Source organism: Erithacus rubecula, assembly GCF_903797595.1.
Source record: "Erithacus rubecula genome assembly, chromosome: 12".
Taxonomy (NCBI): domain Eukaryota; kingdom Metazoa; phylum Chordata; class Aves; order Passeriformes; family Muscicapidae; genus Erithacus; species Erithacus rubecula.
In genome coordinates, this window is record NC_136664.1 from 2917422 (window position 1) to 2944459 (window position 27038).

A 27038-nucleotide genomic window follows, 5' to 3' on the forward strand; every position below is an offset into this window, starting at 1 on the left:
CCCTGGCTTGTGTTTAACGGATCAGTGCTTATGGTTCTTTTGATTTTCTTCTCTGAATGTAACTCGTTTTTAATATTCTCCTGAGCTTTGCTTTTTGCCCTTTTCCCAGTTTGTCCTGATACTGATGTGCATTTGCACTGCCTCGGTGATCACGTTTCCACTGTTGCCTCAAAAGCTTTTAACGCCTTAGATTTTCCTTTTACCTTCTTAAAAAGGTTCCTCAGTTTTACACAGCTCCCCTTTTCTGAGGCCAGGCACAGCTGCTCTGTGCTGCTTTATTGCTGTCCATGGGCCAAATTAAAACAAGAAGGGCAGAAAGCATTAGATATTCAGGCAATTCAGAAATTATTTTCTGTAAATCACCTTTGCTTCAGTCAATATTGAAGGGGCACATCATAAAGTTAAGCACGTTGAGTAGGCAGAGAGCAAATAAGGTTGATTTCCAGAGAGCCAGAGGGATAATAAGGTTATTTCCATACTTTAGATTGTGCTGTGGAGGGATTGAAACAGTCTGAAAGAAAGAGATGTGTCACAATGCTATCACCCTGCACCTGCAGCACGGCAGATGTGGCTCAGCCCACAGAAAAGCTGCAAAGGGAATGGATTATGAAAAACAGCTTTTCTTTTTCGCTAGAATTTGAGCACATTATTTACACAAAGCAATAGTCAGTGGGGAAAGATCCACACAAATGACAAACCTGTGGGACTTTACAAACGTGCACATCATTTAATCCTCCTCTGCCTGAGGTGGAAGGGGCTACAAAAAATGACAGATTCTTCTAAACTCCTTTTTTTTCCCCCCCAATGCAACCCATGAGCAGCTTTGCTGCCATTGCCCAAATTGTTGGCGTCCTTCCACAAACCATCTGAATTTCAATATTTGCATTTCTGAGGGGAGGAGAAATGGGGCGTGAAGCATTCCAAACCTCCCGGAGTGTCCCCACACAGGCATTGTGTGCATGTCCCTTGGGAATCTGTACCAGAGATAAACTCCGTTCCTTCCTGTCAGGACACGACTACATGGAAACAATTTGTTTCGTGCCACCTTCTGTTTCCACATTTCTGAGGTAATTTGTTTGAGGACTCGAAGTTATCTCTGGCAAACAATTTATCTTGGCAATATTGTGGTGGAAATGGGTTCCAAACCACCAGGAACTGCAGAAGAACCAAAGTCCTGACGTGCCTGGGGATGTTTTTAGCGTGGCAACACCAACTCTCTGTGGATTAAGACAAGTGTAAGAACAGCTCCACGTGTTCAGCAAAAATGTGGGAAGGGAAATACTCAAGCAGTTTGTTCTCAGAACCTGAGACTGATGCACGGTGCTAAAACACAAAGAAAAAGCAAGCTGAATTTAAGGATTTCTGGTTAGCATAAATTAAAGCTTCTGCATGAGGTCTTAAGCATCTGCAATATTGCTAAAACAAAGATGTCACAGTACATAACTATTTTTTAACTCCTGGGTAATTCTGGTATTTCAGGCACCCTGAGATAAAAGCACAAGAATGGTAGTTTTCTCAAGGGTTAAGCTCACTATAATTTAATATAAAATAATAGCATGTTATTTTGTTTTCATTTTTAATCCTGCATAAATAACATATTAGTTACATTAAGGGAAACACAGAGGGAGAACTAAGCTTTAGAAAATGTCATAATTTTCTGTCTATAAATATTTACATAATTATATTTGAATAGCAGAGACGTTGGCACAGACTAATTTCTTTTCGTATGTGCAACCAGCTGTTGGGAAATAGAAGAAAATATGTAAAATCAAGCTTTTCAGAAGTCCCCAATATTTCAGCACAGGAGACAAACAGGCATGTGAGCAGCTGCATTTTATTGCACTTATCAGCACACACAACCCTCGTGCACTGGCTGCCCGTGTCCCACTAGATGGTGGTCATGCTACAAGAAAAATAAGGATGCAGAAGTGTGCCTGAGTTGTCATTGTTTGTCATCCTTCAGCTTTTTTTTAAAATTTGTTTTAAAAATATCCTCAGCTCACACACCGCAAGGTTTGCTGGTTTGCTTCTCTACTTTTTGAGCACTGTATTTCTAATACACAGTGGGAAATCCTGAATGAGTGTCATGTAATAATATTTCCATATCAAACAATTTAACTACTTACTGATGTTTAAGGCACAGTGAACAACTGCTGAACGTGCTCTTGAATTAGGTATTAATCAAATCACATTCCTGAGACTCCCAGAAGTGAAATCATAGAATCAAAGATGGTTTGGGTGGGAAGGGACCATAAAGCTCATCCAGTTCCACTCCCTGCCATGGGCAGGGACACCTTCCACTATCCCGGGGTGCTCCAAGCCCCATCCAGCCTGCCCTGGGACACTGCCAGGGACAGGGTATGATTTAATGAGGGACTGTAATGCAAAATATGTGTGGATATAAAGCAAAAATTCTTCATGGACAAGCTGCAGTCCTGCCCTGTGGCTGCGTGTTCAGTTCGTGCAGGGGCAGAGCTGCTCCAGCCCTGCCCAGCGTAGATTCTTTTTCTCCTTCTCAGCAGCTGACAGGTGCTTATTCTTCAACAAATAAAATCTAAATTGTGTGAGTCTGCTCCACTGCAGGAGCAAGTTCTTAGTAAGCGCCTTGCTGAGATGAAAGGAAATAGAGGGAAAAGCAACATCTCCAAAGTGGGGGCCTTTAGAATTAAAAATAGACTCAATGCAAAATTTCACATGTGAAGGGGACATAAACGGCACAGAGGCCTGGTTTGGGCTCTCTCCGAAGGGATGAGTGACACCCAGAGTTAATTTCATGAGGGGCAGCTGAATGCTCATGCAGAAGCCCATGTGGGAACTCACATCAAGGGAAAAACGAGTCTACAGCCAGGGGGCTGCGGAAACGAGCAGCCAACAGACCCGGCAGAAGCGCGCTGAGCGGAGTTTACGGGCAGAGCTGACTCAAAACAAGAGCACGGGAGCGCCGAGCGCGGCGCCGCCGCTCCCTCAGCGCCGCCGCTCCCTCAGCGCCGCCCCGCCCGCCGCTCCCTCAGCGCCGCCGCTCCCTCAGCGCCGCCCCGCCCGCCGCTCCTGCGCCTGCGCGGGGCCGCGCGCGCCTCCCTTCCGCCTGGCGCCCCCGCCGCTTCCGGCATCCTGCGGCTCCTCGGAGCTGGGGAGCCGCGGGCGCGGTGGCGGCGGGCGCGGAGCTGCAGCGGCCGGGGCGCGGCCCCAGCGCCCCTCACCGCGCCCAGGGCAGCGGGGCCGCCGCCGCCGCTGCCGCCGCCGCCGCTCTTGCTGAGGTAAAGCCGCTCGCGGTCGCTCCCCGCGGGAAGCAGCGCGGTGACTCCGGGGGTGAGGCGCCTCAGGCCGGGCTGAGCGCTGGGCTGCTGTTGGGGCGCAGTTCATAGGGTGTTTCTGCGCCTCTTTCCGCGTCATTTACACCCCCTAAAATATTAAAATGTATCCATCAGCAGCTCTGGGGAAAGCCTGGACGTGTCCCTGTGCTGTCGGGGGAGGCTGAAGGGCAGCCAGCCGCTCCCGTTCCATTCCCACCTTCCCGGCCGGACTTTCCCTGCTTGATGCGCTTCTCGTTTTCCTCATTTCCACAGCGCTTGCAGGAAGTGGGAATGCAAATAGCTCTCGAACGAGAGGGTGGCTTCGTGCAGCACAGCGAGTGTGTGATCTGTACCATTAAAAAAAAAAATAATTGGGAAATCACTGCCTACTTTTTGTGCTGAATATCCACTCGTGTGGTATCAAGATGCAGAATTACAGTGATGTAACTGCTTGCTTTGCTGGAGACATAATTAGGTTGAAGTCGCCGTGACTGTTCACATTAACAGACTTAAATTAGCTCTTTTGAAGTGAATGCTCTCTGACTTTGAAAATTTACAGATAAAAAGGAGCCGTAGTGGTTCATTAGGAGATGAAACTGATGTGAAATTTTCGCGGTTGGAGATTAGAGTTAAATAGCTGAGATCTCTTTGTGGCTGAGAGGAATTGAGTAATACTTTTATCTCTCTAAACACTCCATCTTCTCTGTTTTCCTTTAACATAGTATATTCTGTATCATACAAATCTGATGGATTCCTTCTTTATGCCTTTTACGAGGATGGAGAGCTTTCAAGGAAAGTGAATTGATGGGATTTTGCAGTGGTTGCATGGCTGAACATGAAGAACATAGAGGAAATGTGAGGATTTATGTGTCTGATATGAGGAACAATTGAAACAAAGGCCTGAGCATTCCTCTAATGAATACTGGTGAGAATAGTTTGACCAGTAGCATTATTTTTTGGAACCTGGGAGGAAAAATCACATAGATATGGATGTAATAGCTGACATAAAAATGTGCTTGCCAGCTTGATATCACAGAGCAATCACTATGTGATACCTGAGCTCTCCTCAACTGAGTGTGAGGATAGAGTGTGCACTGATGAATGCAAAAATTAGAAATAAAAAATTTGCTCTCTTCAGTAGGATGTGATTCATGCAATTGCTGTTGGCAAAGAGGTGAAGCTTTCACATACCAACGTTGGTTTGTGGAGTCTGATCTGAATTTGAGCCTGTGGCCCTGTTCCAGAAGAGGCAGAAATCAAAGCCCAGGCACAGATTGTGTTTGTGTCCTCAGGTGAAGGTTGTTTAATCCAGGAGCTTTTGTCCTTGCTGCTGTACCCCAGTGAGCTCTTGGTGGATCAGATAGTGTGTTTGGTTCTTTGCTGGAGCAAAGTGTGTGTCATGTATTTTCTTTGACTTTCACATCTCAGGGTGAAAGATGTGTTATTGAAAAGATATCCTGCTGAACATCTCTGCTGTTCCTTTGTGCTTGTGAAAGTGAGATTTGGTATCACAAATCTGTTCCATGTCTGATAGCAAAGCTTGGTAATACTTTGTACAAATACATGTTCTGAATATGTGCATCAGGGTGTTTTCTTGCACTTTTAATAACTTCTCTTATCGTGAATTCTCATTTCTGGGTTTTGAGGATGTTTATAAAGATGCTACTGGCATAAATCAGAGAAATGCTTTGGTTGGAAGGGATGTTAGAGATCATCTTGTTCCCACACCCTCTGGGAACATCCTCAACCAGATGGGATTGCTCAGAGCTCCATCCAGCCTGGCCTTGAGCAATTCCAGGGGTCCAGGGGCAGCCAGAGATTCTCTGGGCACCTGTGCCAGGGCCTGCCCACCCTCACAGGGAGGAATTCCTTCTGTATATCTAAACCAAATTTTCTGTAAACCTTTGGTCTGAGGTGATTTGGAAGCAGCACATCCCCTTTTCAAAACTGGAAAGGAGCAATTCCAGTGTTTCCCAATGGGCTGGTTTAAGGAGAATTGTTACAGTAGCTTGAAACTTGACTGTATTAAATATTTACTTAGTGAATATTCTCTTTAGTGTGTTGCACACAAACAGTCTCACATTAATTCCATGTTTCACTGTGATCTGTCCCTGTGTGCCTGCAAGAGAGCAGAGATGGACCAGCACAAGGGAAGGGCTGCAAGGTATAAATGGGAAATTCAAGAAATAAATACTTAATATCTTTTAAGAACAACAGCAGGGTTTTGGAGAGATGAGCTGTGCCACTGAGCATGGATTTGGGGATAGGTTGATTTTAGCACTTCAGGCTTGTATCATGGATCTCCATCACAAGTTATTTCAGCTGCTCCTCTCCAGAGCTCTGTGTGCTGTGTTAAGGACATCCCAGATTCCCAAATTGCTGTGAGGCTGACTGCTAGATAAATCAGTGGGAAAGGATTGAAATTGCCTGGATCTGTAATAAAAATCAGTGATTCTTCTACATTAGACATGGTTCTGTGCAGACATTATCTGATAGATATTTATCTGGCAGCAGTGAACAGTCAGATTGCCCATGGAACTGGGTGCAGGAAAAGATTTGCTTGCTTGGTTTAGTTAAAACTCACAAGTTCCTGGAGTTAATGTTTATTCTGTAACCTCTTAGGGAGATTAGAGGGCTGTAATTTTGATTTGCCACCAGTGCTCTGCTTCCAGGTAGGATTTAAATCCATTGGATGGAAGTGTTGCAGGATTATTGTTCTGCTGTGCAATAAGTGTTGGTGTCTCTAAAATGATTGAGAGCAATCACAAATGTTGAAATGAAGGCATTTCCTTTATTGTGTTACCACTGAAGTGGGAGGAATCTTAGGAACTGTCCATTGTGTAGACTGAAGGAAAAGGCAACAAAAAAATTTTATGCTTTGACAGCTGATGGATTTTTAGCCTGTATATAAATTTTCACTTGTTTAAAAAAATTACAGGGAAATGAGCTTTTCTTTTTTCCTACAACAATGCTTTTCTATCCATCCTCAGAAAATAGCAGGGAAAAGGACTGTTTTTAACCCTGAACTGCCTGTTTTTTTTAATTTAATTACCAGTTCAGGGGCTTTATGATACAATTAGTTGTGTTGTGTCATTTGTCTTCCTAATGCCCTTGGCAACCTTCTGCCACTAAACTCAGTCATTTTATAAGGCCATCTTTCTGGTGATCACAACTTTATAATATAACTTCTTCAAAAGTTGTTGGGTTTTTTTTTTATTCCAACAGTACATCTGCATTTTAGACCTGAGTTTCAGTACCAGTGAGGTGGAGGTCAGCTGAGACATTCCCAACCTGAGAATTTCAAATAACTCCTAAGAGTGGAACAGGGTTGGGTCAGGTTTAATATAACCACATGTACAAACATAACATTGGGCATGGAGCACTGAATAATTTAGTGTTATCTTCTGGTGCTAGATAAAGATTTGTAAAAGGTCAAATTGAAAACTGTTGCTTGCTTATTAGAGGTTGAAGTGTAATGCTTTGTCCTTTTGTACTCTAAGTATGCAATAAAGATTAAATTTGAAGCAAATAAATGAAGAGTAGAGTGGGGATGTCAGTGGGGATGCTGAGCTCCTCATAAAGGGAGATTTTAAACATTGATCCTCTTCCCTCAGAGGGACCAAGGTGGGGCAGTGATGTGGGCAGCTGAGAGGAGAAGAGAAGGATGAGGAAATCCCAGGAGAAGGATGAGGAAATCCCAGGAGAAGGATGAGGAAATCCCAGGAGAAGGGTGAGGAAATCCCAGGAGAAGGATGAGGAAATCCCAGGAGAAGGGTGAGGAAATCCCAGGAGAAGGGTGAGGAAATCCCAGGAGAAGGGTGAGGAAATCCCAGGAGAAGGATGAGGAAATCCCAGGAGAAGGATGAGGAAGTCCCAGGAGAAGGATGAGGAAATCCCAGGAGAAGGGTGAGGAAATCCCAGGAGAAGGATGAGGAAATCCCAGGAGAAGGATGAGGAAATCCCAGGAGAAGGGTGAGGAAATCCCAGGAGAAGGGTGAGGAAATCCCAGGAGAAGGGTGAGGAAATCCCAGGAGAAGGATGAGGAAATCCCAGGAGAAGGATGAGGAAATCCCAGGAGAAGGGTGAGGAAATCCCAGGAGAAGGATGAGGAAATCCTAGGAGAAGGATGAGGAAGTCCCAGGAGAAGGATGAGGAAATCCCAGGAGAAGGATGAGGAAATCCCAGGAGAAGGATGAGGAAATCCCAGGAGAAGGATGAGGAAATCCCAGGAGAAGGATGAGGAAATCCCAGGAGAAGGATGAGGAAATCCCAGGAGAAGGATGAGGAAATCCCAGGAGAAGGATGAGGAAATCCCAGGAGAAGGATGAGGAAATCCCAGGAGAATGCTTAAATCCATTCTTCCTGCAGAGCTGATCTGAGGGGACACTTGCACATAGAGCAGGAACTGTGAGGCTGTGATAAACACAAATTTTGCACAGATTGCAGTTGGAGTTGGGGACTGACTGAACAAATCACATCCCTGTGTTGTCAGTAAAGTCTCTGGGAGCAGTTGCAGCAGATGACTGTGAGTGGAATGTTCCACCTGCAGAGGCTGAGTGTGCTGTGTTCATCACTGCTGTCATCCCCAGCTCCAAACAGGTGGGTGGCATTGCACATCCCATGTCACACACTCCATTTCTGTGTCTCTGCTCAGCTGCCACCTGATGCCACAGCAGTCACAACTCCATGGGTGTGGATTTCACAATATTGTGAAGTTTGGGAAAGTCTAGAAGCTTTTTTTGTAAAGCAAACCACAAAGCAATCACAGCTTCCTGCAGTGATACAGAGGATAAGGGGGAGTGGTTTTTAGCTAAAAGAGGATCAATTGGGATTTGATATCAGAAGTTTTTCACAATAAGACTGGTGAAGCTCTGGCACTGAGAATCTGTGGATGCCCCATCCCTGGAAATGTCCAAGCTCAGTTTGGAGCAGCCTGGGATAGTGGGAGGTGTCCCTGCCCAGGGCAGGGAGTGGCACTAGGTGACATTTAAAGGTCCCTCCCAACCCAATTTATTCAATAATTCTGATATGTTCATAATAAACATTTGCATTACCATTTAGTCTTGCAGTGGAATCTTTGAGTTCATTTAAATAAGGTAAGAGACTTCTCCTTTTCAGTTCCCCTTGAACTGGGAAATTTGGAAATGGGTACTGGAGAACTCCACCAGCAATGTTGTATTTGGAGTATCTGTTTATAACAAGCTGCTTTCAGAAGCTTTTCAAGACAGTGACTTTATATTTGTTGTAGCTTTAAGTGTCAGAATCCTTATGTTACTCTCAAAGTATATTAAGTTAACCTTGCAAATAAGAGTCACAAAATTTACTTCAAAGAAATAGAGAATAAAAGCAATGAAGAAGAAACCCCTAGGTACTTTTTAAGGCAGCTTTAATCAGACAGCAATTCAGGCCCACACCTCTTCTGTTCTCTTCCCCAAATAGAAATGTAATGCAAGGTTCTGTGCTGCAATCCTGCTCCAAGTGCCATGTGGTGATTTCCAAAAGTTAACAGCTAAAAATGTCAGCCTTTCAAGCACCTGGTTTTCTAAATAAAACACAAAATCTTTCATTGGAGCTACATGCAGTGTGTTTGAGTGCTACTATTGATGTGTATCATTTGCACTTAACAGTGTTTTCCTGATGCAGCTTTGCTAATCACTTTGTTGGTGGTGTCTTTTCAGATTACATCAGACATGACTATGTGAATCACCAGGGATAAGCCAAAGGCAGGACAGGATGTCAGAATAACATACAAAACATTTTTGAGGTATTTGTTTTGTTTTGAATTTCTTTAATTGTGCTAAATTTTCTTTGTTGTTGTCTTTAAGGCATTTAAGCAGAATGAATGCAGTAATTCTGTGCCATTCCATACTTAAAACATTCCTTAAGAGTTTTAGAAGCCCTTTTTTTATGAAATAATTGCTGATTTGCATGGTTATCTTCATGTTCCAGCTGCTAATGATATAGTTTTATGAATCTTAAATTTTCTTGACCACAAAGGGTGGTGATGTCCCAAAGTACTATTGGACTTAATTGGCATAATTGTAGTTTTAACTCTGAACATTTAGAAAGATCAGGATCATTTGAAGTGGATGAAAAGAGGGTCTCATCTAAGTTAAGCTTGAATTACTTATAAGAGAGGTGAAGTTTTTTTCTTTCCTAAGGTAATTTTCTAGTGTGTGATAACTTCATCCTTGGCTTAGCAGCTGTGTTCTGGTGAGAGGGAGGACTTATGCCCAAAAAAACCCCAATGTGTGAACAGAAAAATACAATTTAACTCCTAGAAATTGTAATAGATCCAAGCAGCAGAGCTGAATTTCAGTTTGTTCTGTTCCACAAGCAGAGAATGTGTCCTTCAGACACCTCACAGTGTCCTGCCAGCTGGTTTTGCAGTTGCTCTCACATCTCTCTGCTGCATCTGCATGTATTTATTTTCATTTCTGATTTCTTGGATTGCTCCTGCCTGATTCTAACATCAAAGAATAAACATCAGAATGATTTCCTGGGCAGAATGTGTTATTCTGATTCCTGATAAAAGAGTTTTTAAAGGGTCTAGACAAACACAGTTTCATCAAAAACTATCTCAGTGCCAGTGTCTTCACCTGGTAATGGTCACTTGAACCCTTCCAGAGGAACAAAGAGATCCCAAATTCAAGGTCTGGGGATGGAAATTGCAGTGCCACAATCCCTCCAGTCATTAATAAGGGGACCTCTTTGTGCCTGTCAAAAATCAATAGAAATGCTTTCAGGTTTCTCTCAGACATGGCCTTTAATAGCAGGAATCAATATAAATTTTAGAACACAGTATACTTTTAAAGCAGCAGGATATTCTTGAGGGGTGATGTTTAAGCTTTCATTTGTCTCCTGTTTGTTGATAGCACTTCAGTTCTGCCCATTCCATATCTTTCCATGGGAGAGATGTCTGAAAAATAATTCTGTTTTCATGAGAATTCTTAAGGCTTCAAGTCTGGTTTTTGCTCCATGTTGGAAGGACAACAAAGCCCTAAAAGATTTTTCATGAAATTAAATTAATTAATGTGTTCTTTGAAAATCTGATTCATCTAATCTATTGCCATGTTAATTTAACCAGAACCATTTGTTTCCCTTAAGTTTGGGCTGATCTGAGACCATTTTATGAGTTATCCAATATATCTTTGGAACAGGCTTGTGATTTTTCCAAAACAATAACATTTTTGTCAACAAATTTAGCTGCTCTCCAACTTGCTGTGTTATTTGTTATGAGCAGTGTATTAGAACAGCTTTATTTCCATCCTGATTCTCCTTTCTGCTCTTCCCTCACTTGCTGGAGCAGAATGAAAACTCAACAGTCTGGTGCCATAATTTGCTGTTTTCAGAGAGACATGAGCTGTAATTTAATGAAGACTTTGCCATTTTAGTTTGAGATAAAAGAGAGAAGTTGAGTTTTTAACAAAAGAGGAGGAGTGGTTTATGAGCCCAGCGTGATGGAAATGCAATCAGTCTAAAATCCCTTTGCCAGGAATTGATGTTGCATGTTAGTGGTGGGTTAACCCTGGCTGGACACCCACCAAAGCTGGTTAGTGATGGGTTAACCCTGGCTGGACACTCACCAAAGCTGGTCTGTGAGAAAAAATAAAAAAAAAAAGAGCAGAGATAAGAGCAGGAGAGATCACTCAGCAACCATCACAGGCTTGACCTGGGGAAATCAACTTAATTTATTACCAATGCCATTAGAGTTGAATAATAAGAAATAAAAACTATAAACAAAACAACACAAAAAACCCACTAGAAACAAACAAAAAACCCCTAAAACCAAAATGTTAAAGGTATCCCTCCTTTTATATTCATCTTGTGATGACCATTCGTGTGCTGTAACCACAGAATCGCTCAGCTGTCGATCAGAAAGAATCCCAGTTCTGCTTTGAACTTGAACATGCTTTATCTCCCAGAAACAAAAAAACCCAGGGCCAGGTGCACTCAGTTTCCTCATTAATAATGAATAATTCTGCTGCTCTGTGTGTGTGTGTGTGTCCCTGCAGGGCCAGCCCAGCAAACCATGCAGTCATCAGGGCACCGCTACCGTGATGTCGAGCACCACCCGCTCCTGGCCGACAATGACAGCTACGACTCCTCCTCCTCCTCCTCAGAGGCTGACATGGCTGACAGGGTCTGGTTCATCAGGGATGGCTGTGGCATGGTCTGTGCCATCATGACCTGGCTCCTGGTGGTCTATGCAGACTTTGTAGTGACTTTTGTCATGTTGCTGCCTTCCAAAGACTTTTGGTACTCCGTGATCAACGGGGTTCTCTTTAACTGCTTGGCAGTGCTGGCTCTGTCGTCGCATCTGAGGACTATGCTGACTGATCCAGTAAGTATCCAAGAGTTCCTTGGCATTGCATTGTCCCCTCCATCTGCACAGAGCTTTGGAGAAGTGATACCAGGTCTTCTCCTGCTGAGAAAAGTAGTGTTAGACTCCAAAATCCTCGTGTTAGGCTCACTCAAAACCCTCATGTTAGACTCATCCCAAATCCTTGTGTTAAGACTCAAAGCCTTTGTGTTAGATTCCCCCAAAGTCCTGGTGTGAGACTCCCCCCAAAGTCCTGGTGTTAGACTCCAAACCCTCAAGGTTTTGCTGATACCTGTATTTATCATCAGGATGGTACCTGTACTTCTTCTTCTACTTCTTCCATTAATGAAATCATAAAGAAACTGTTAATACAAAATTTATAAAAAGAATTAGACTCAATAAAAAACAGTAAAATGCTACTCCAGGTCCTGAAGAAACTAATAAAGTTTAGGCTTTCTGTGTCCTCATTTTTCTTACTTTTTTTATCAGATTTATTTGCACAATTTGTACCTTCATCCTGTTACATCTCTTGAAATGCTTCTTCCATTTGTGGCACATGGAAGAACTTCTGGAGGTGGATGTGCTGCAAAACCTCAGGCACATTTGGCATAGTGGAAAAACCACTGTCCCATGTCATTCCTGCATTTTTGTCCTGAAGTATTTTGAGTCAGGGAAGGGAGATTTGAGCACAGATTGAAGCAGTGTAGGTCTAAGAGGTCCTGGAAGTGCTCATTTCTTAGAACTCTTCAATATTTCAAGAGCTGAAATAATTGATTTTGTACTAAAATCTATTTCTACTTCTAGGGAATAAATCTGGGGAAAGTGAGGTGAGGGGAAAAACATCTATTTTCTCCAGAGTTTTGGAGAAAAATGGAAATTTTTGTCCAGTACCAGCACATAGTGAAGTTATGGGAGTGTTCAAAAACCCAGCAGGGTTTTGTAGTTAATGATTTTCTAGATCTTTGATTTAGTTCTGCCCACACTCAGTGATGAAATATCACAACTTCTACAAACTGTGACAGCTAAGAGAGTTAATGGTTTAAGGATTTATTCTAGACCTGTGTTGTTTTTTATGGGTAAAACACCATCCAAACTGAGATGAGTCACTGCTTTTTTCCTCCATTCCTTTCCTGCTGACTCCCAGAATGGAAGACACAACTGTGTGATAGAAACTAAGATGAAAGGAAGAAAGGAATGAACTGCCTGAGAACTTAAGTGAATTAAATTTACTTTTGTAACTATAAAAATAGATTTTTGGGGGCTGGCTGTGACTATGAAAGATGGGATTTTTGAAATGGAGCATTTTTTTGTCAGCAAAATGCTTGAAAGGATGATCTGAGGTTCTCATCCTTGAGGCAGGTGCATAGGGGAATGTTTACACCAAACATTAACTTGAGTAAGAACTTTCAGATTGCAAAATCCACCTCAGGAGTGCAACAGGAGTGTTTAAAGAATTCTCTCTGTGAGCACCAGGTCAGGTTTGAAGCACCTGGGACAGGAACCTGGGCTGTGTCTTGGGCAACACAAACACAAATTCCTAATTCCAGACCATGGGTAACAAAAACTCCTTGCTTAAGTAGAGGAGTGTTTGGCAATGGAATCTGAATTCCTGCTCTCTTAATACTGTCCCAGAACTTCTTAAAGGTCTCTGTGTCAAGCCAGGAGGCTTTTTTTCAATGAGAATTAATTGTAGAATGTTGCAGTTGGTTAAGGCTGCCCTGGAGAAGCTCTCCCTGTGTAAGGGAAGTGCTGAACTGGAGAGTTGGTACACAAAGGCCACTGTCACATCCCAGTTTATTTCACAATCACTTCCCCTCACAGATAAGGCTTTGCCTCCATAAATGAGCACTGACAATGCTGCTGTCCATTGTTTTCTCCTTACTAATCCAAATTTAGATCCTGAACTCAGGAGCTGATGCAGCTCTGTGATAATCAGATCAGAGAACTAATCACTAAAAGTTAATTAATTTTCCCAATTATTTTTTTTTTCTTTTGAATCAGTTCTTTCAACTCTTCACCACAAAGCTGCACAATAGAGTAAAGAAGCCAGTGCTGGTCCAGCTAACAATGTTGAGTTTTAGGAAAAAAAGAATGACAATTCTCAAAAAATTGGGGCAGGTGGTTAAACCCTGACTTCAGAGAGATAAAATCTTTCAAGTAGTTGTTGATTCACATTTTGTGGATGGCTTGGCCCATTAATCAAAAGCCACAACAAATATTCAGGGTAACTCCTCAGCAAATGATGAGCAGTGCTTGTATCTGCAGGATAAGATGTCTCCCTGTTCATTTCTGTGGGCTGGTGACAGGATATTCTGTGGGAATTAAGCTAATACTTTGCCAGAGTCTTGCTGAATTAAAGCTAAATTTGAGGTCAGGCAGAGGTAATTTGTTCATTTGGAATTGATTCTGGCTTATAGCAGACTGGCTTTGAATAAATGAACTTATTTCAGCAATTATCCTGAGGTTACTGGTATTAAGTCTATGAAATGTATTTTTAAATGCTCTCATGCCATTTAAGAAGCTTTCTCTCCTCTAATTGAAATGATTTCAGGGGGCTGTGCCCAAGGGAAATGCCACTAAAGAATACATGGATAATTTGCAACTGAAACCAGGAGAAGTGATCTACAAATGTCCCAAGTGCTGTAGTATCAAACCTGAGCGTGCACACCACTGCAGGTATGCCAGAGTTCCTTAAAGAGTTCTGCATTTGGAGGCATGGAATAACATCCCTGATGGTTGTTCATTTTTTTCTGCCCCTCATCAAATTTCTTTTTGTATCCACTAAAGTTTCATATTCCTACATTGCAGGGTATTTTGTAAGTGTAATGTACTGTGGGCACATTGACTGTGGATGAGGGGAGAGAAGTAAAGAGACTTAAAGATTTATTAAAATAACTGTGCTGTGGTTGTATTAAATAATTTTGATCTGTGAATATCTTTTCCAATTGTTGTGTTGTGCTGTGGGTGATGCAGGGCAAAGAAGAGAATCTCAAATTTCTGAGAGGAGCTGATTTAAGAAATGATTCCTGCAGTCTTTAATTAACAAAATTTAGAGTGGTTTTAAATTTGTGTCATCTCTTCTTTGCAGTGCAGTTGAAGTTATATGGGAATTGGCAGATTATTTTCCCAAAGTTGCATGAATAATTGGTTAAATGCTTTTCTACTTATTGAAAATCCATTTGAATAAGGACAGCAGTGATGATCATTTGAGCTAAACATGCTATGGAAGAGATAGTAAATGTATATTTTTACTTCTCAGCCTTTGGAGTTTTCAGGCACTGTGGAAATGCTTTTGTGTAGTGTTCATTGTGTGCCAGTTGAAAATAGCTGTGCCTGCATAATCAAGGCTTATATAAAGATGCAAATGCTTCTGGTGGCTCTCTAGGTGTGGGGAGTGATGTGTGTTGAATTGTGAAGTATCAAACTGAATTTCTGTCAAAAAAGCAGAGCAGAGTCCTGTCAGGACTGTGATGATGCTGGAGCTTTGTGGGTTCTGAATTAAAAGCTTGTGTGTGTCAGTGCTCAGTGCAAATGCTATGGCTGAGAAGCTGCTCCCATTTCTAAATACTCAGCCTTGGCATGGAGCTCTTGTTCTTCTCAGCTGTGAGTGGGTTTTGTAGCTGGAGTGTGAAGGGAGAAGTTCCATGGATAAACAGTGAGTATGGAATTATCTCCAGCTCCTTTGGGCATGGTTTAGGCTGGCTTTGCTCAGGTGCACATCCCAAAGCTGCCTTGCTGTGCAGGGAGAATTTCATGGATAAACAGGTGGGTGTGGGATTATCTCTGTGGGAAGCATTTCCCCCATCTTTGGTCCTGGTAGGATTTGCTAATTTGGAAGGAATCCTAAGTGAAAACACCATACATTGAACTCCACATGACAGAAAAAGAGCTGCAGTATCAAAGATCCTGGAGCTCAAATATCTTCTTTATAGCAAGAATTTGAGCTACATTTATTGTTAAAGCAGAGCAAGAATGGATAATGTCTGTGATGAAGGAAATACCTGATATTTTCAAAGGGCTTGTTTTCCCCAAGCACCTGTTTGGGGATCTAGCTTTGTGTGTCTTAGGAATTGTTTAATCCTTGGTCAAATATTGTCAGGTTTTTTTTCCTAAGGGCAAAGGAGGCATTTTTGGGGTTGCTCAGTGCATCCCTGGCAAATCTGAAAGAGAAAGCCAGAGCCTGGAAGTGTTGTGAGGCAGCTGTCATGTTTTTCTCAGCACTTGGATTTCTGGTTTAATTGCCTTTGTTTCTGTTATTCTGATTCTTTGCCTTTGATTTATCACTGCAGTTTACCCAATAGAAAAAGGGTTTGTTTGATTATGCTGCCAATTTTTTTTATTGGTTTACAAACCCATTCCAAGGACATTAAAAGGATGGTTTAGTCCCAAGTATTCAAAGTGGCAATTTGCTGATAGAAGAGACTTGAAAATGGAAATTGAAGTTGGTTGCTGTTGGGAAATACTTACACTGAGAGCCACAGTGCATGTTTTGAGTAGTAAATTATTAACACAAGAGACTCTTAGGATGTAGTTACGAAAATTGTTGTGCAACACTGCAACAGAAGTTCTTTTAAGGAAGAAAAATAGTTTCATAATACACATTAGTGATGGGGAAAAGAGCAAGAACCTTTTATTTACAGCTAAGCATCTCTGAAATACATTAAAGTGATGTTTTAGTGAGCAGTTAATATTTTTGGCACAGGGGAAGAGCCCTATCCTGAGTGAATGGGATTTAATTTTCACTGAAGGAGCACAGCTGTCATTTCTGCCTGTTCTGAGTGCCTGTGTGTGTGTGGAGCTGTTACTGTGAATTAAGTCACTGAGATGTTTCCACCAAGCTCCCAGGGAATATCTCTTACCCACACCCATTTCTCCTGAGTCTTTAGCTGTGTCATTCTCAATGTTTTCTTTGGCATTCAGAGCTGTAATTTCACCTGCCTGAGTTCATGGAGCAGCAATTCCAGGTTTCTCCATCCACAGGTGCTTGTTCTGTTTGCTTCTCTCTTGTGAACGACCCCAGGTGCAGCTGAGGGAGGGATTTCCCCAAACTCCTGCTGCATAAAAAGGAATAAAATACAAGGGATGGGGTAGGAAGAAGGCAGAACCACTGCTTGAAGCATTGCTGTGAGATTGTTGGTGGGAGATCAGGAATGAAGGCAGGGTTCCAGCTATCTGAAAATGTGAGAGCTCTGTGTGGGCTTGTGAGAAATTCTGAATGAGCAGAAGTGAGTCCTGCCCACCTCACATCCTCCAGCATTCAGCTCCATTGAGCCTGGCTAGGATTTTACTCAGCACTTCACATTAATGTTGTTTTTAGAGTGCTGGCACAGATTCTGTGGCACATCAGGAGCTCTGTCTGGTTGTGGTATCAGGGAAATGAGAGGCTGAACTTGCAGGCAGCAAGGAAAGTCTTTTGAGGAACCTCCTGAATGTCTCCTTTGGATGGATACCCAGTTCTCCTGCCCCTGAGAGTGCTTGTGGTGTTTATCTGGTATTGGAATTTTCACTTGTATTTAAAAAGTCACTTGTAGCAGAGGATGAATCTTCTTTAATGCCCATAAAACAAGAGGCAGGGGGGATGTAGGGGCTGAGTTTTGATAGCTCAGAGCAAAGGCAACTTCATTTGGGATTCCTCCCCAAAACCTGCCCAGTGCTGTGTTCTGCCTCCTGCTGAATTACCTTAGAATCATACAAATATGATGACTTAAAAATTATTTTCTGCCTCAGAGCATTGATTTCCCCCCACACCTCCCTGTTTTATCTCTCCAGTGACAGTCACCCAGCTTTGCTTTTTGGTTTGTCACTGCAGCACTTGTAGGTACCACACATAAATCAGCCAGTGCTAAAAACAAAGGGGTTTCAATAAGGGTGCCTGCATTTTTTTGGCTTGTTTGGCTTGCTGACTGCTGAAGTGAAAATGTTTAATATTCTGGGTATTCTGTGGGAAAATCTGGAGCACTGAGTGTGTGTCTTCAGTACAAAGCTAGGAAAATGCAATATCAACATTGCTTAAACTATTGATTTATGAAGAACTACAAGAGATGTTGCAACTGTTTTGATTATGGTGTGTAATTCTTCATATTTGGCTGCAGATTGAGATCTCTGCTGCAGTATGGCAGATGTAAAATGGGGTTATTGGAATATTTGACTTCTGTGGACATAGCATTGACTCAAAACTGGGCAGGAGCCAAGAGAACCAGCAAAGAACAGGAGTGTTCAGGAAGTCATGAACAAGTAGCCACTCAATAAGTGCTAGTTGGAGTTTCAATATTTGTGTTTTCAAGACAGTTTCTGTCTTGAAAATATGAATTTATTTGGTTTCTTCTTATTTATTTGGTTTCTTCTTATCCACAAGCAAAATTTACAACTTGAAAGCCTGTAAACATGAAATATTTATTTTATCTAAAAAAATTTTCCAAAAGATAAAGGGTTTTATTAATACTGAGTGTAGACCGAGCTGAAAATTTGCTAATTCTGAGCCACAAGTGTCTGAAGTTTTGGATTTGCTTGATTTGGCTATGCAGTAATTGAGTTTTATTATGAGGAATATTTTATATACACAATCCATTTTGGAGCAACCAAAAGCTGAGTTCTGAGAGAGAACAAACAATTTCCTTCAAGAAATGCAAATAAAATCCCTGTGTGCATTTTGTCAAGAAATACTCCAGCACATCTGACACATCTCACACTATGACCACTGGCTGCCCTTGTTTCTGCATTTAAAATTCAATTTCTCAACAGAAGCCTCTTGTCCTTTCTTCCAGTATCTGCAAGAGATGCATCAGAAAGATGGATCACCACTGCCCTTGGGTGAATAATTGTGTGGGGGAGAAAAATCAGAGATTTTTTGTTCTGTTTACGGTAAGTGAGCAGCAGCAGCAGCTTGATTTTAGTCTGAATCTACCTTATAACAATTTCTATTGTAAGGGATTTATGTAATCATTTATTTATTAATTGCATAGATGTGATTTATGTTTAGTGAGTAATGACTTTAGGACATGATTGTGTTGTTTGGTTAGGGGTTTTTTTTTCCTTTCTGTGCAAGGTATTTCTACCCATATTCATTTTAATTTTCTTCTCTTTCAAAGTTACTTGAGTTTGCTGTGTTTTTTGTAGTGACAGTGAGTGAAATGATGCTGTCTCTTGTTTGCAGATGTACATAGCCCTAATTTCAGCTCATGCTCTTGTACTCTGTGGATTTCAGTTCTTCTCCTGTGTCCGAGGGCAGTGGACTGGTGAGCAAATTAATACTTAATTTTCATTATCAGATCTAATAGATATAAGAGAATAGTCATAGCATTCCTACCCTAAGTGATACCCTTAAAACAATCCTGTTTTTCCATCACTCTCCTTTTCATTCTGGGTGTTTTGTCCCCTTTCCTTCAGTCCTTCTCTGGAAGAGCTGTGGCTGTCAGGAGCATTCTCACTCATTTACACACAGGAGTAATTTACTGCCTCTCTAGTAGGAAGGAAACTGAGCTGGACCTCAGCACTACAGCACCTAAATTGGGGCTTTGTGGGCCCCATTCCCAGTTCTGGGAATGACACCTGAAATTTAAACAGATTTTTCCCTCATTCCATTACTGGAGTCAGCTGTGAGGCTCCTGCAGAAGAGAAATTCCCTAAATTATCCCAGGTTTTTATTTAGGCTTCTGGCTTGTATTTATTAATGCTCCAATGTGCCAGAGCTCATTCTGGTCTTGTGCTTTTGGCAGATTATTGATGTGTTCTTTTGGTATATGAAGCAACAGGGAAATCCATGTAGTTTTTATTTTTTTCTGAGTATTTCATTAAATGGATGGAATCTTAGAACTTTTTTTTTTTTTACTTGAAACATTCACCTTCCTGTACACTATCCCTGTTTAAATACAATTGAGTTAATCAGGTGATCAGAGGCTCTCCAGAGATGTGTGAGGCAGAACCTGATGGCTTTGTGTGGAGAAATTAAAAAAGAAAGAGTGATAAAGCAATCCCAGCCAAGTGGAACATCTGTATTAGCAAGTCAGGGCTGACAGTGGGGATGGTTTTTACAGCATCTGTCATGCAGGAAGCTCCAGGCTGATCTCCCTTGTGCACTTTTGAGTTCTTCACTCACCTCATGTGCTAACATTTATCTGATAGCCTTGAAATCCCAAGGCAGGATTGCAGAAATAGTTACCATGTGCTTTATAGGAAGCCAGAAGTCATTTCCATAAAACTCTTTATTTTCTTGATCAGCAAATAAAGCTGCTGCAAAATCAGAAGTTCATTTTAGATGTGAAATATTATTTCAGTGTTATTCAGGCGTGTAGGCCGTGCTCTGTAATTTGCTGTTGGGATTATTTTTGTAATGACTTATCTCATTTTCACAGAGTGCAGTGACTTCTCCCCACCTGTAACTGTGATCCTGATGATCTTCTTGTGCCTTGAGGGTTTTCTGTTTCTCACTTTCACTGCAGTCATGTTTGGCACCCAAATCCACTCAATATGCAATGATGAAACGGTAAAAAGCTTCACTTTTCTTGTATTCTGTACATTTTATTCTGGGAAGATGTGATTAGATGTGGTTTTATTTGCATGAGGAGAGGCTCTTACTTTGGAGAAAGCTGCTAAACTTCAATAGTTCATCATTTTTATTTTTGACAGTTGGGAAGATTGGTTTGGTTTACAGGGGGCTGCTTTCTAACAGAAGTTCTTGCACTATTTGCTTTTTCTGAGATTTTGTAATTTGGTTTTAAATGACAAAGAATGCAAAGCTTCTGATTTGAGGTTTGACTTTCCCTTTTCAGCTGGCACAAATTCCTGCTGGGTGCCAGGGGATGTGTCTGCTTTTCTCAGGTTTACAGTGAAAATTGCTGTCTCTCACCTCACTTTGATACTTTTATCAGAGAATAAAACAGAGTTTGGACCATTGGCTCCCTTGTCCTTAGATCTGCAGTGTCACATCTTGAGAGAATAATTGCCTGGAAACAAGGAAATTGAATCCTCTGATTGTTCAATATTTTCTCATGTTTAAATGTGTATTTCTGTACTGAGGAGTAAATGCAAAACAACTGGTAAATATTGAGCCTTCATTAGTGGGAAGAACAGAAAATGACCATCAAAATAATGCATTTGGGAGAGTAATCCTGCCTCCAGTAATTGTGGAGCAGGAGCCTTATTGTCTGCTTTCATTAATGAAGTGAACAGCTTGTAGTGCAGGATATTGCATGTGGATCCATCAGCTTTTCTGGGATTTTTGTCTTTTAGCTTGAGGGGGAAAGGGATAGAGGTAGATCAACCTTGTTGTACATATTTTATATTCTAAATCTTCTGCTCTGTACCCACAGGGCTAAAACAGTTTCTAACTTCTTCCTTAATAATTAATAAATAACAGTAAGAAACTAATCAGCTGAGGAACAACACAATGAACCAACACAATAAAAAAAAAAAATGCAAACCCAGTTTTTACAACCTCCATTAGATTAAACTAAACCTTGGACTTAGCAGTGCATCCCTGCCTGTGTTTATTTGCAGGAGATTGAGAGACTGAAGAGTGAAAAGCCAACGTGGGAGCGCAGGCTGCGCTGGGAAGGGATGAAATCAGTTTTTGGGGGGCAGCCCTCCCTGCTGTGGATCAACCCTTTTGCAGGGTTTAGGATCAGGAGGCTTCTGCTGCGAGGCAAGAAAGGAGGACCTGAGTTTTCTGTTTGAAATGTGCTGGAACTTGCAAGAATCTGTTGGAAGTTGCAGAACTCAATATTCAAGAAGACAATTTGGGGATACAACACAAGACACCCCAAGACAGAAAGAATCCTATATAATATTTATTTTGGGGCCAGAGAAGGCTGTCTGCATATAATCTGTGACCAGGTGAAACTGATATCAGACATTTGCTTGTAGCAAGCAGAGTTTTCTACGTTTGTTGTCACAGACATCTCATTAATTCTGAGACAGGAACTGGATCTGCCATGATCAGAGCAGGATACCAGAGGAAAAGCACGTGGTCACATTAAAGAAGCCAAATGTTGTCATGCTACTGTAATTTATTTTCTGAGATTACATCCCCCTTTTTTTTTTGTTAAATCCTTTTTGTTTGATAAATGTCTGGGGAATTGCCTGTGTGTTTTTATAACAAGTCCTTGGATGCAGTTGTCAATCATTAGGAGGAGCATTCCTGGAAGTTGATCTCCAGTGAGACACAGCCTTCTCAGTCCAGATTTCAGGGAATTGTGCTTTGTTCAGTTCTCCTTTCTCTTTCAGCTTGTCCCTCTGTGCCTCCCACATTCCTCATGTGCAGGTGATGCCAAGGACTGGTGCCCAGCACAGAGGCACTGTCACACCCTGCCCAGTGTCTTCCCAGGCTCCCCAAAGCATGGCCTGTGTTTGGCAGTGTCCATCCCATCTGGCATTGAGGGAAAGGATAAATTGTCACTTGTAACCTGGCTGGGGGACACATCCTGCCCTGGGGTGTGCATTTCCAGCTCCTCAAACACTGACTGCAGAGGAACTCAAGTGTGGACTGTGCAGGGATGAGTGGGACCAGTGTCCTGCTGTGTGAGGTGACACTGAGTGGACAAATTGGGGGTAATTCACTGCAAACACTTTGTCCTTGTAGGGTCTTGCTCTGCCCCTTTTTTACTGTACAGACTTTTCATAGAGGGAAAGCTGTTAATGATCCCTTGAGCAAAGCAGAGAAAGAGGCAACTTCCCTCCTTTCTCAAGTACAGCACATCTTAAATATAGAAATATCTGCAATAGAACAAGTTACTTTGAATTTAACCATTTCCAACCAAAACTACTTTGAAGAAATGAGAGCAATATAGGTCTAGAACTGCTTTATATGGGCCTGACAAACAACAGTAGTGCTACAAAATGTTCATAAATCTGCAAGTAATGAAATGCAAGCTGCAAGGTAATAAAAATCCAGCTAAAAGTTGATTCTTTAAAATTGACATTTAGACTATTCTTTCGTATTATTCTTAACCTATAAATTACTGACCATATACAGGATAAAGCAGGAGCCTTGATGCATAGCTTGAAATCGTGCCTAGAAAGCAAATAGCTCCCTGTTTTTGGGACTTGCCTTAAAATTGTCCTGTTCTTGCTTTTGCTCAGCCAGTGGCACTGGTGAGCTCAGAGCCTGCATTCCATCCTTTGTGCACTGCAGGAGCTGTTTCCTTTCTCAGTGCCCTGCTTCTCCATCTCTGCTGCCATCCTGATCCCAGCTCCATCAGTTTCTGTTCCATGGGGTGCCTGAAGGTACTGAGGGATCCATTTCTTGTCTCTGGCCCTGTGAACAAAACTGTGCAATACTTTGGGATGTTTTCACTTTGCTTGGGGGAGAGTGGTGGTGGTGAATGCTGGAGACTTCCTAGGTGGAAATCCACTGGAATTGCAATCCAATGAACAAAATTAAAAGGGAAGCTGGAAGTTCTACAGAATTCTGTGCACATTCACCTTAAAAACTGGAGGGAAAACAAAATTGTCTGGCTTTGTCCTGAGGCTCTTATTGTGTATATTGTTCACTGAGAAAATCAGAAAATAACACTCCAGGTGGTTGAACCCTGTGACTTGGCAAATGTGTGCGTGTGAAATCCGGTTTACTTGGCTTTTCAAATCCTTGTAATTTTTTTTTTTTTTAATGTAAAAAAGAATAAACTAATGAATTAAAAGTCTTAGTTGATTAACTTCTCTATATGTCAGGTTTTTTTCACACATTTTTGAATTGAAGCAGCTTCAGGGAAATAGTCTTGAACCCTTTGGTTTGTAATTAATTTGTATTTATATTAATTAACAGATGATACTGCTCCAAATTAAAGAGACTCCTTTGCTTATTAAGAATTTTAAGCTACACTCTTTTAGCCCTTCTTGGGCATTCCCTTTTCTTCATCCTCTTGTGTTAGCTGTTTATTTTATTGCACAACCATGGAATGATTTACATGGGAAGGGACCTTAGAGCTCCTCTTGTTCCCACCCTGTTTGAGGTGAGTGGGGAAACACTTCCAATGTGAAAACTTAACCTCAGTATTCCAACCTTTGCACTTCCAAGGAATTTGGGATAAATACAGGTTTGAGTCTCCAGCTTTTATCTGCAAATGTTGGATTTTTCCTCTGTTTCTGCAGCTTCAGCAGCAAAGACAGTTCTGAGCCTGGAGAGCAGCAGGGTGGGAGTGTCCACCCAAACAAGGGGGAGGAGGAACAAATGGCACGAGAGGATGGAGAGACTCAAAGCTGTTCATTTCCCCTTTGCAAGAATTCTGAAAAACACTTTGAGATATTTTCTGGGTCTGTATCACACTCAACTCTGATGTTTCTATGGAGAAAAGAGCCAAATCCATGAGCACAGACTGTAGCAGTGCTGCTGGTATTTTGGGGCAGGTTAATGATTTGTGTTTGTGTGCCACAGCAGCTGGGCTGGGCTGTGTTTATGTGTATTTTAGGGAATTTTGTTTATTTTCTGAAGGGAACAGACGTCCCTGCAGATGGATCCTGACAATTTATCTCCCTTTTTATTTTCTTGTTGAATTTCTAGTAGTAATGCCAATGTTGTTCTAGGAATCCTTTCTGAAGTCTTGGACTTAGCAAGAATTCATTTATAGATTTCTTTATGCATGACCTATGCAGAAATGTTAAATTTCTACAATTTTCTGCTTCTCTCTGTTGGTTCCTGGTCCAATGAGAAAGAAACCTTAAGAGGTTTTGAAATACAGAAATTGGGCTGTAAAATGATTCTGGAATCTGTTAATAACACTAAAATAAAGTGCACCAGCATTTTTTTTTCTTCTGAGCAGAGTTACAGGTCAACTCATATTTTAATGTGGTTGGTATTCTTCATTGATTGTTAATTTTTTTATTCTGCTGCTTTCACTTAGGGTTTTTTGTGTTCTAAATATTTTTTAATTTCTTTTCCTGCCTGTATTCCAGTAGCACATCTGCTCCTGTCCTGCACTTCACTCTTGTCATCCCCAACCAGAGCCCTGGAAATTTTCCAGCAGGCATCAAAGCAAGCACAGGCTGTTTTTTAATAACAGAAATGAAACTTTGCACCTCCAAAATATTTTTGCAATTTCTCCTTATATTATAGTGCAGCATAAGGTTAATATTGGACACAGGTTCAGTGTTAAAGATGCCAAATAATAGAATTGGCAAGGAAAGGGATAACTCAGAAATATTTTAAGATTTTCTTGCCTGAGGTGCCCCATTCTGATAAGCAGCTAGCACTTGACTAGGGAAATATTAAATTATGGCTTTGAGCCTCTTTGGTTAACAATATCATTATTTCAATAAAATAGTCACTTCCAAGGTGTGTTTGCATAAGAATATTGGTTTAATTTAGCGTTGGGTTTAAGATAGGGAAGCCAGAAAGATTCACAGCAAAACTCTCTATTTTGTGCCTTTATATAGCAAGTTATATAAGTTATTCTATAAGTTATTCTTGCTGCAAACCTTTACCAGACCAGCTGAACACTGGGGCTGAGTCTGATATCCACTGGTGCATGGACAACTTTATTTTCTTCTTAGTTTGTGAATTCCATCAGTATCCAGTGGAAGCCAAGCTTTGCAGCCAGAGGTGATTCTTTTTAATGAAAAATAGATATCTGCATTGGAGAAATCAGTGGAGAACCTTGGAAACTGAATTTGAGAAAAAAAGGCAAACTGTCCAGATGAAATACGAGAATATGTAATTTATTTCCCCCATAGATTTATTTTCTTACCATTAATGAGTATAAATGTACATTTAATGTCTGGAAGAGGAATGGAATGGAGCTGCTGGAGGCACTGGGAGCAGTGCTGGCTCAGAACAATTGCATCTGTCATGCAGCAGGAATGCCTGCAGTGGAACCTGCTTTCAAATCAGGGTTATCAGCATAAAATGGCAGATCAAATTCATCAGAGACAGGAGAAAAAAGCAAACAATCTGATCCAGGTGAAATCCAAGCCTGTCTCTGCTGCTTTGCAGCTCTCCCTGGTGCTGCAGGGTGGCAAGGCTGAGATTCCCCTGCTGCTGGAAGCTGGGATGCTCTTCCCAAGTCCCCTTTCAGTGCCTGGGTTGTTTCCTGCAGCTGCTCCCCAAAGCCCCTCTGGGCTCCACAGCCCAGCTTTGCCTGCAGCAGGGAGGGCTGGGGTGGCAATTTGTGCAGAGGGGCAGAACCAGGAATTCTCCATCGTGTCCCAGTGCCACTCCTGATCCCTCAGTGGCTGTTTCATGTTTTGCTGGTGCACAAATGAGCTCAAGTTTTGTGGAAATCTATTAATTTGCTGTTTAATAAAGTCCCATTCATTCAAATCGACTCCGTGGCACAACTTTGGGAACTCTTGAGGCTCTGTAGTCACCACTGGGTTTATTTAATTTAATTAATTAATAATCCCACCACTGGGTTTATTTAATTCAACCATTTTACATTTTTAATGTAAAATGATTAAATTTTACATTAAGGCAGAAGCACCTTGTTTTAAATACAAACTCTTTTTATAAAAAGTGGTTCACAGACCTACCTGTTCCTTTTTAAAGCCACATTGCAGACATTGCAAAACTACAGAAAAATCATGTCTGTGTACTGGGAAAAGGTATTTTGGGGCACTTGCTTCTTCCAAAAATGTTTGCAGTAAAAGTTTGCAGAAGATAGAAAGCAGGGTTTGGGATGAGTCAGCCTTGATCTGGGGTTTAGCAGAGCAGCAGCCACGGTGAGAGGCAGAGATCTTTGCTGCTGTCTGGTGTTAGATGTGCTCACAGGGCAGAGTCCATCCACTGGCTCACAAATGGACTCTGGAAATAATGAAAACTAGCAAAATGTTGGCATTTCTGTTTATATAAAAATAACTGGACAGCATTAAATGATGGGATAAGGCCCCTCTGGGTGGAATATGATGATATTTTTTTCCTAAAGCTTAACAGGAGAAGTGGGAGTGTAATTAATGAAATTTGTGATGGGAATAGATCTTTTTCATGCCAATTCAGGCCAGGCTGTGTGCATGAGGGGTTAGCAGGAGCTGTGCAAGGCACTGGGATGGATGGATGGATGGATGGATGAGGGAGGGATGGATGGATGAATGGATGGATGATGATGGATGGATGGATAATGGATGATGGATGGATGGATGATGGATGGATGGATGGATGGATGGATGGATGGATGGATGGATGGATGGATGATGGATGGATGGATGGATGATGGATGGATGGGTGGACAGATGGATGATGATGGATGATGGATGGATAATGGATGATGGATGGATGGATGGATGGATGGATGGATGGATGGATGGATGGATGGATGGATGGATGGATGGATGGGTGGACAGATGGATGATGATGGATGATGATGGATGATGATGGATGATGGATGGAGGATGGATGGATGGATGGATGGATGGATGGATGGATGGATGGATGGATGGATGGATGGATGGATGGATGGATGGATGGATGGATGAGTGGACGGATGGATGGATGGATGATG

General features: G+C 41.7%; 2 protein-coding genes across 3 annotated transcripts in view; both read left to right on the forward strand.

Annotated features, from left to right (window-relative positions):
* Positions 1-27038, forward strand: part of COTL1 (coactosin like F-actin binding protein 1) — a 346092-nt gene that overhangs the window by 111204 nt on the left and 207850 nt on the right. The gene's annotated exons all lie outside the window — the stretch shown is intronic.
* On the forward strand, positions 3077-23264 carry ZDHHC7 (zDHHC palmitoyltransferase 7). Of its 2 annotated transcripts, XM_079316038.1 has the most exons (9): positions 3077-3257; positions 8972-9057; positions 11309-11637; positions 14168-14292; positions 18381-18477; positions 18770-18851; positions 19968-20098; positions 21112-21303; positions 21383-23264. In XM_079316038.1, exons 3-8 carry the CDS (start codon positions 11326-11328, stop codon positions 21286-21288), a joined length of 924 nt encoding a protein of 307 aa, XP_079172164.1. In that variant the 5' UTR covers positions 3077-3257; positions 8972-9057; positions 11309-11325; the 3' UTR covers positions 21289-21303; positions 21383-23264. The 2 variants fall into 2 exon arrangements, with proteins under 2 accessions (XP_079172164.1, XP_079172165.1); XM_079316039.1 differs by lacking the exons at positions 3077-3257; positions 21383-23264 and adding an exon at positions 8307-8389 and having other exon boundaries at positions 21112-21334.

Coding starts and splice junctions, on each gene's coding strand:
- ZDHHC7 (XM_079316038.1), top strand. CDS start 11,326: ATGCAGTCATCAGGGCACCGCTACCGTGATGTCGAGCACCACCCGCTC. Junction 18,478..18,769: donor GATTTTTTGTTCTGTTTACG/GTAAGTGAGCAG, acceptor TCTTGTTTGCAG/ATGTACATAGCCCTAATTTC. Junction 18,852..19,967: donor TGTCCGAGGGCAGTGGACTG/GTGAGCAAATTA, acceptor TCATTTTCACAG/AGTGCAGTGACTTCTCCCCA.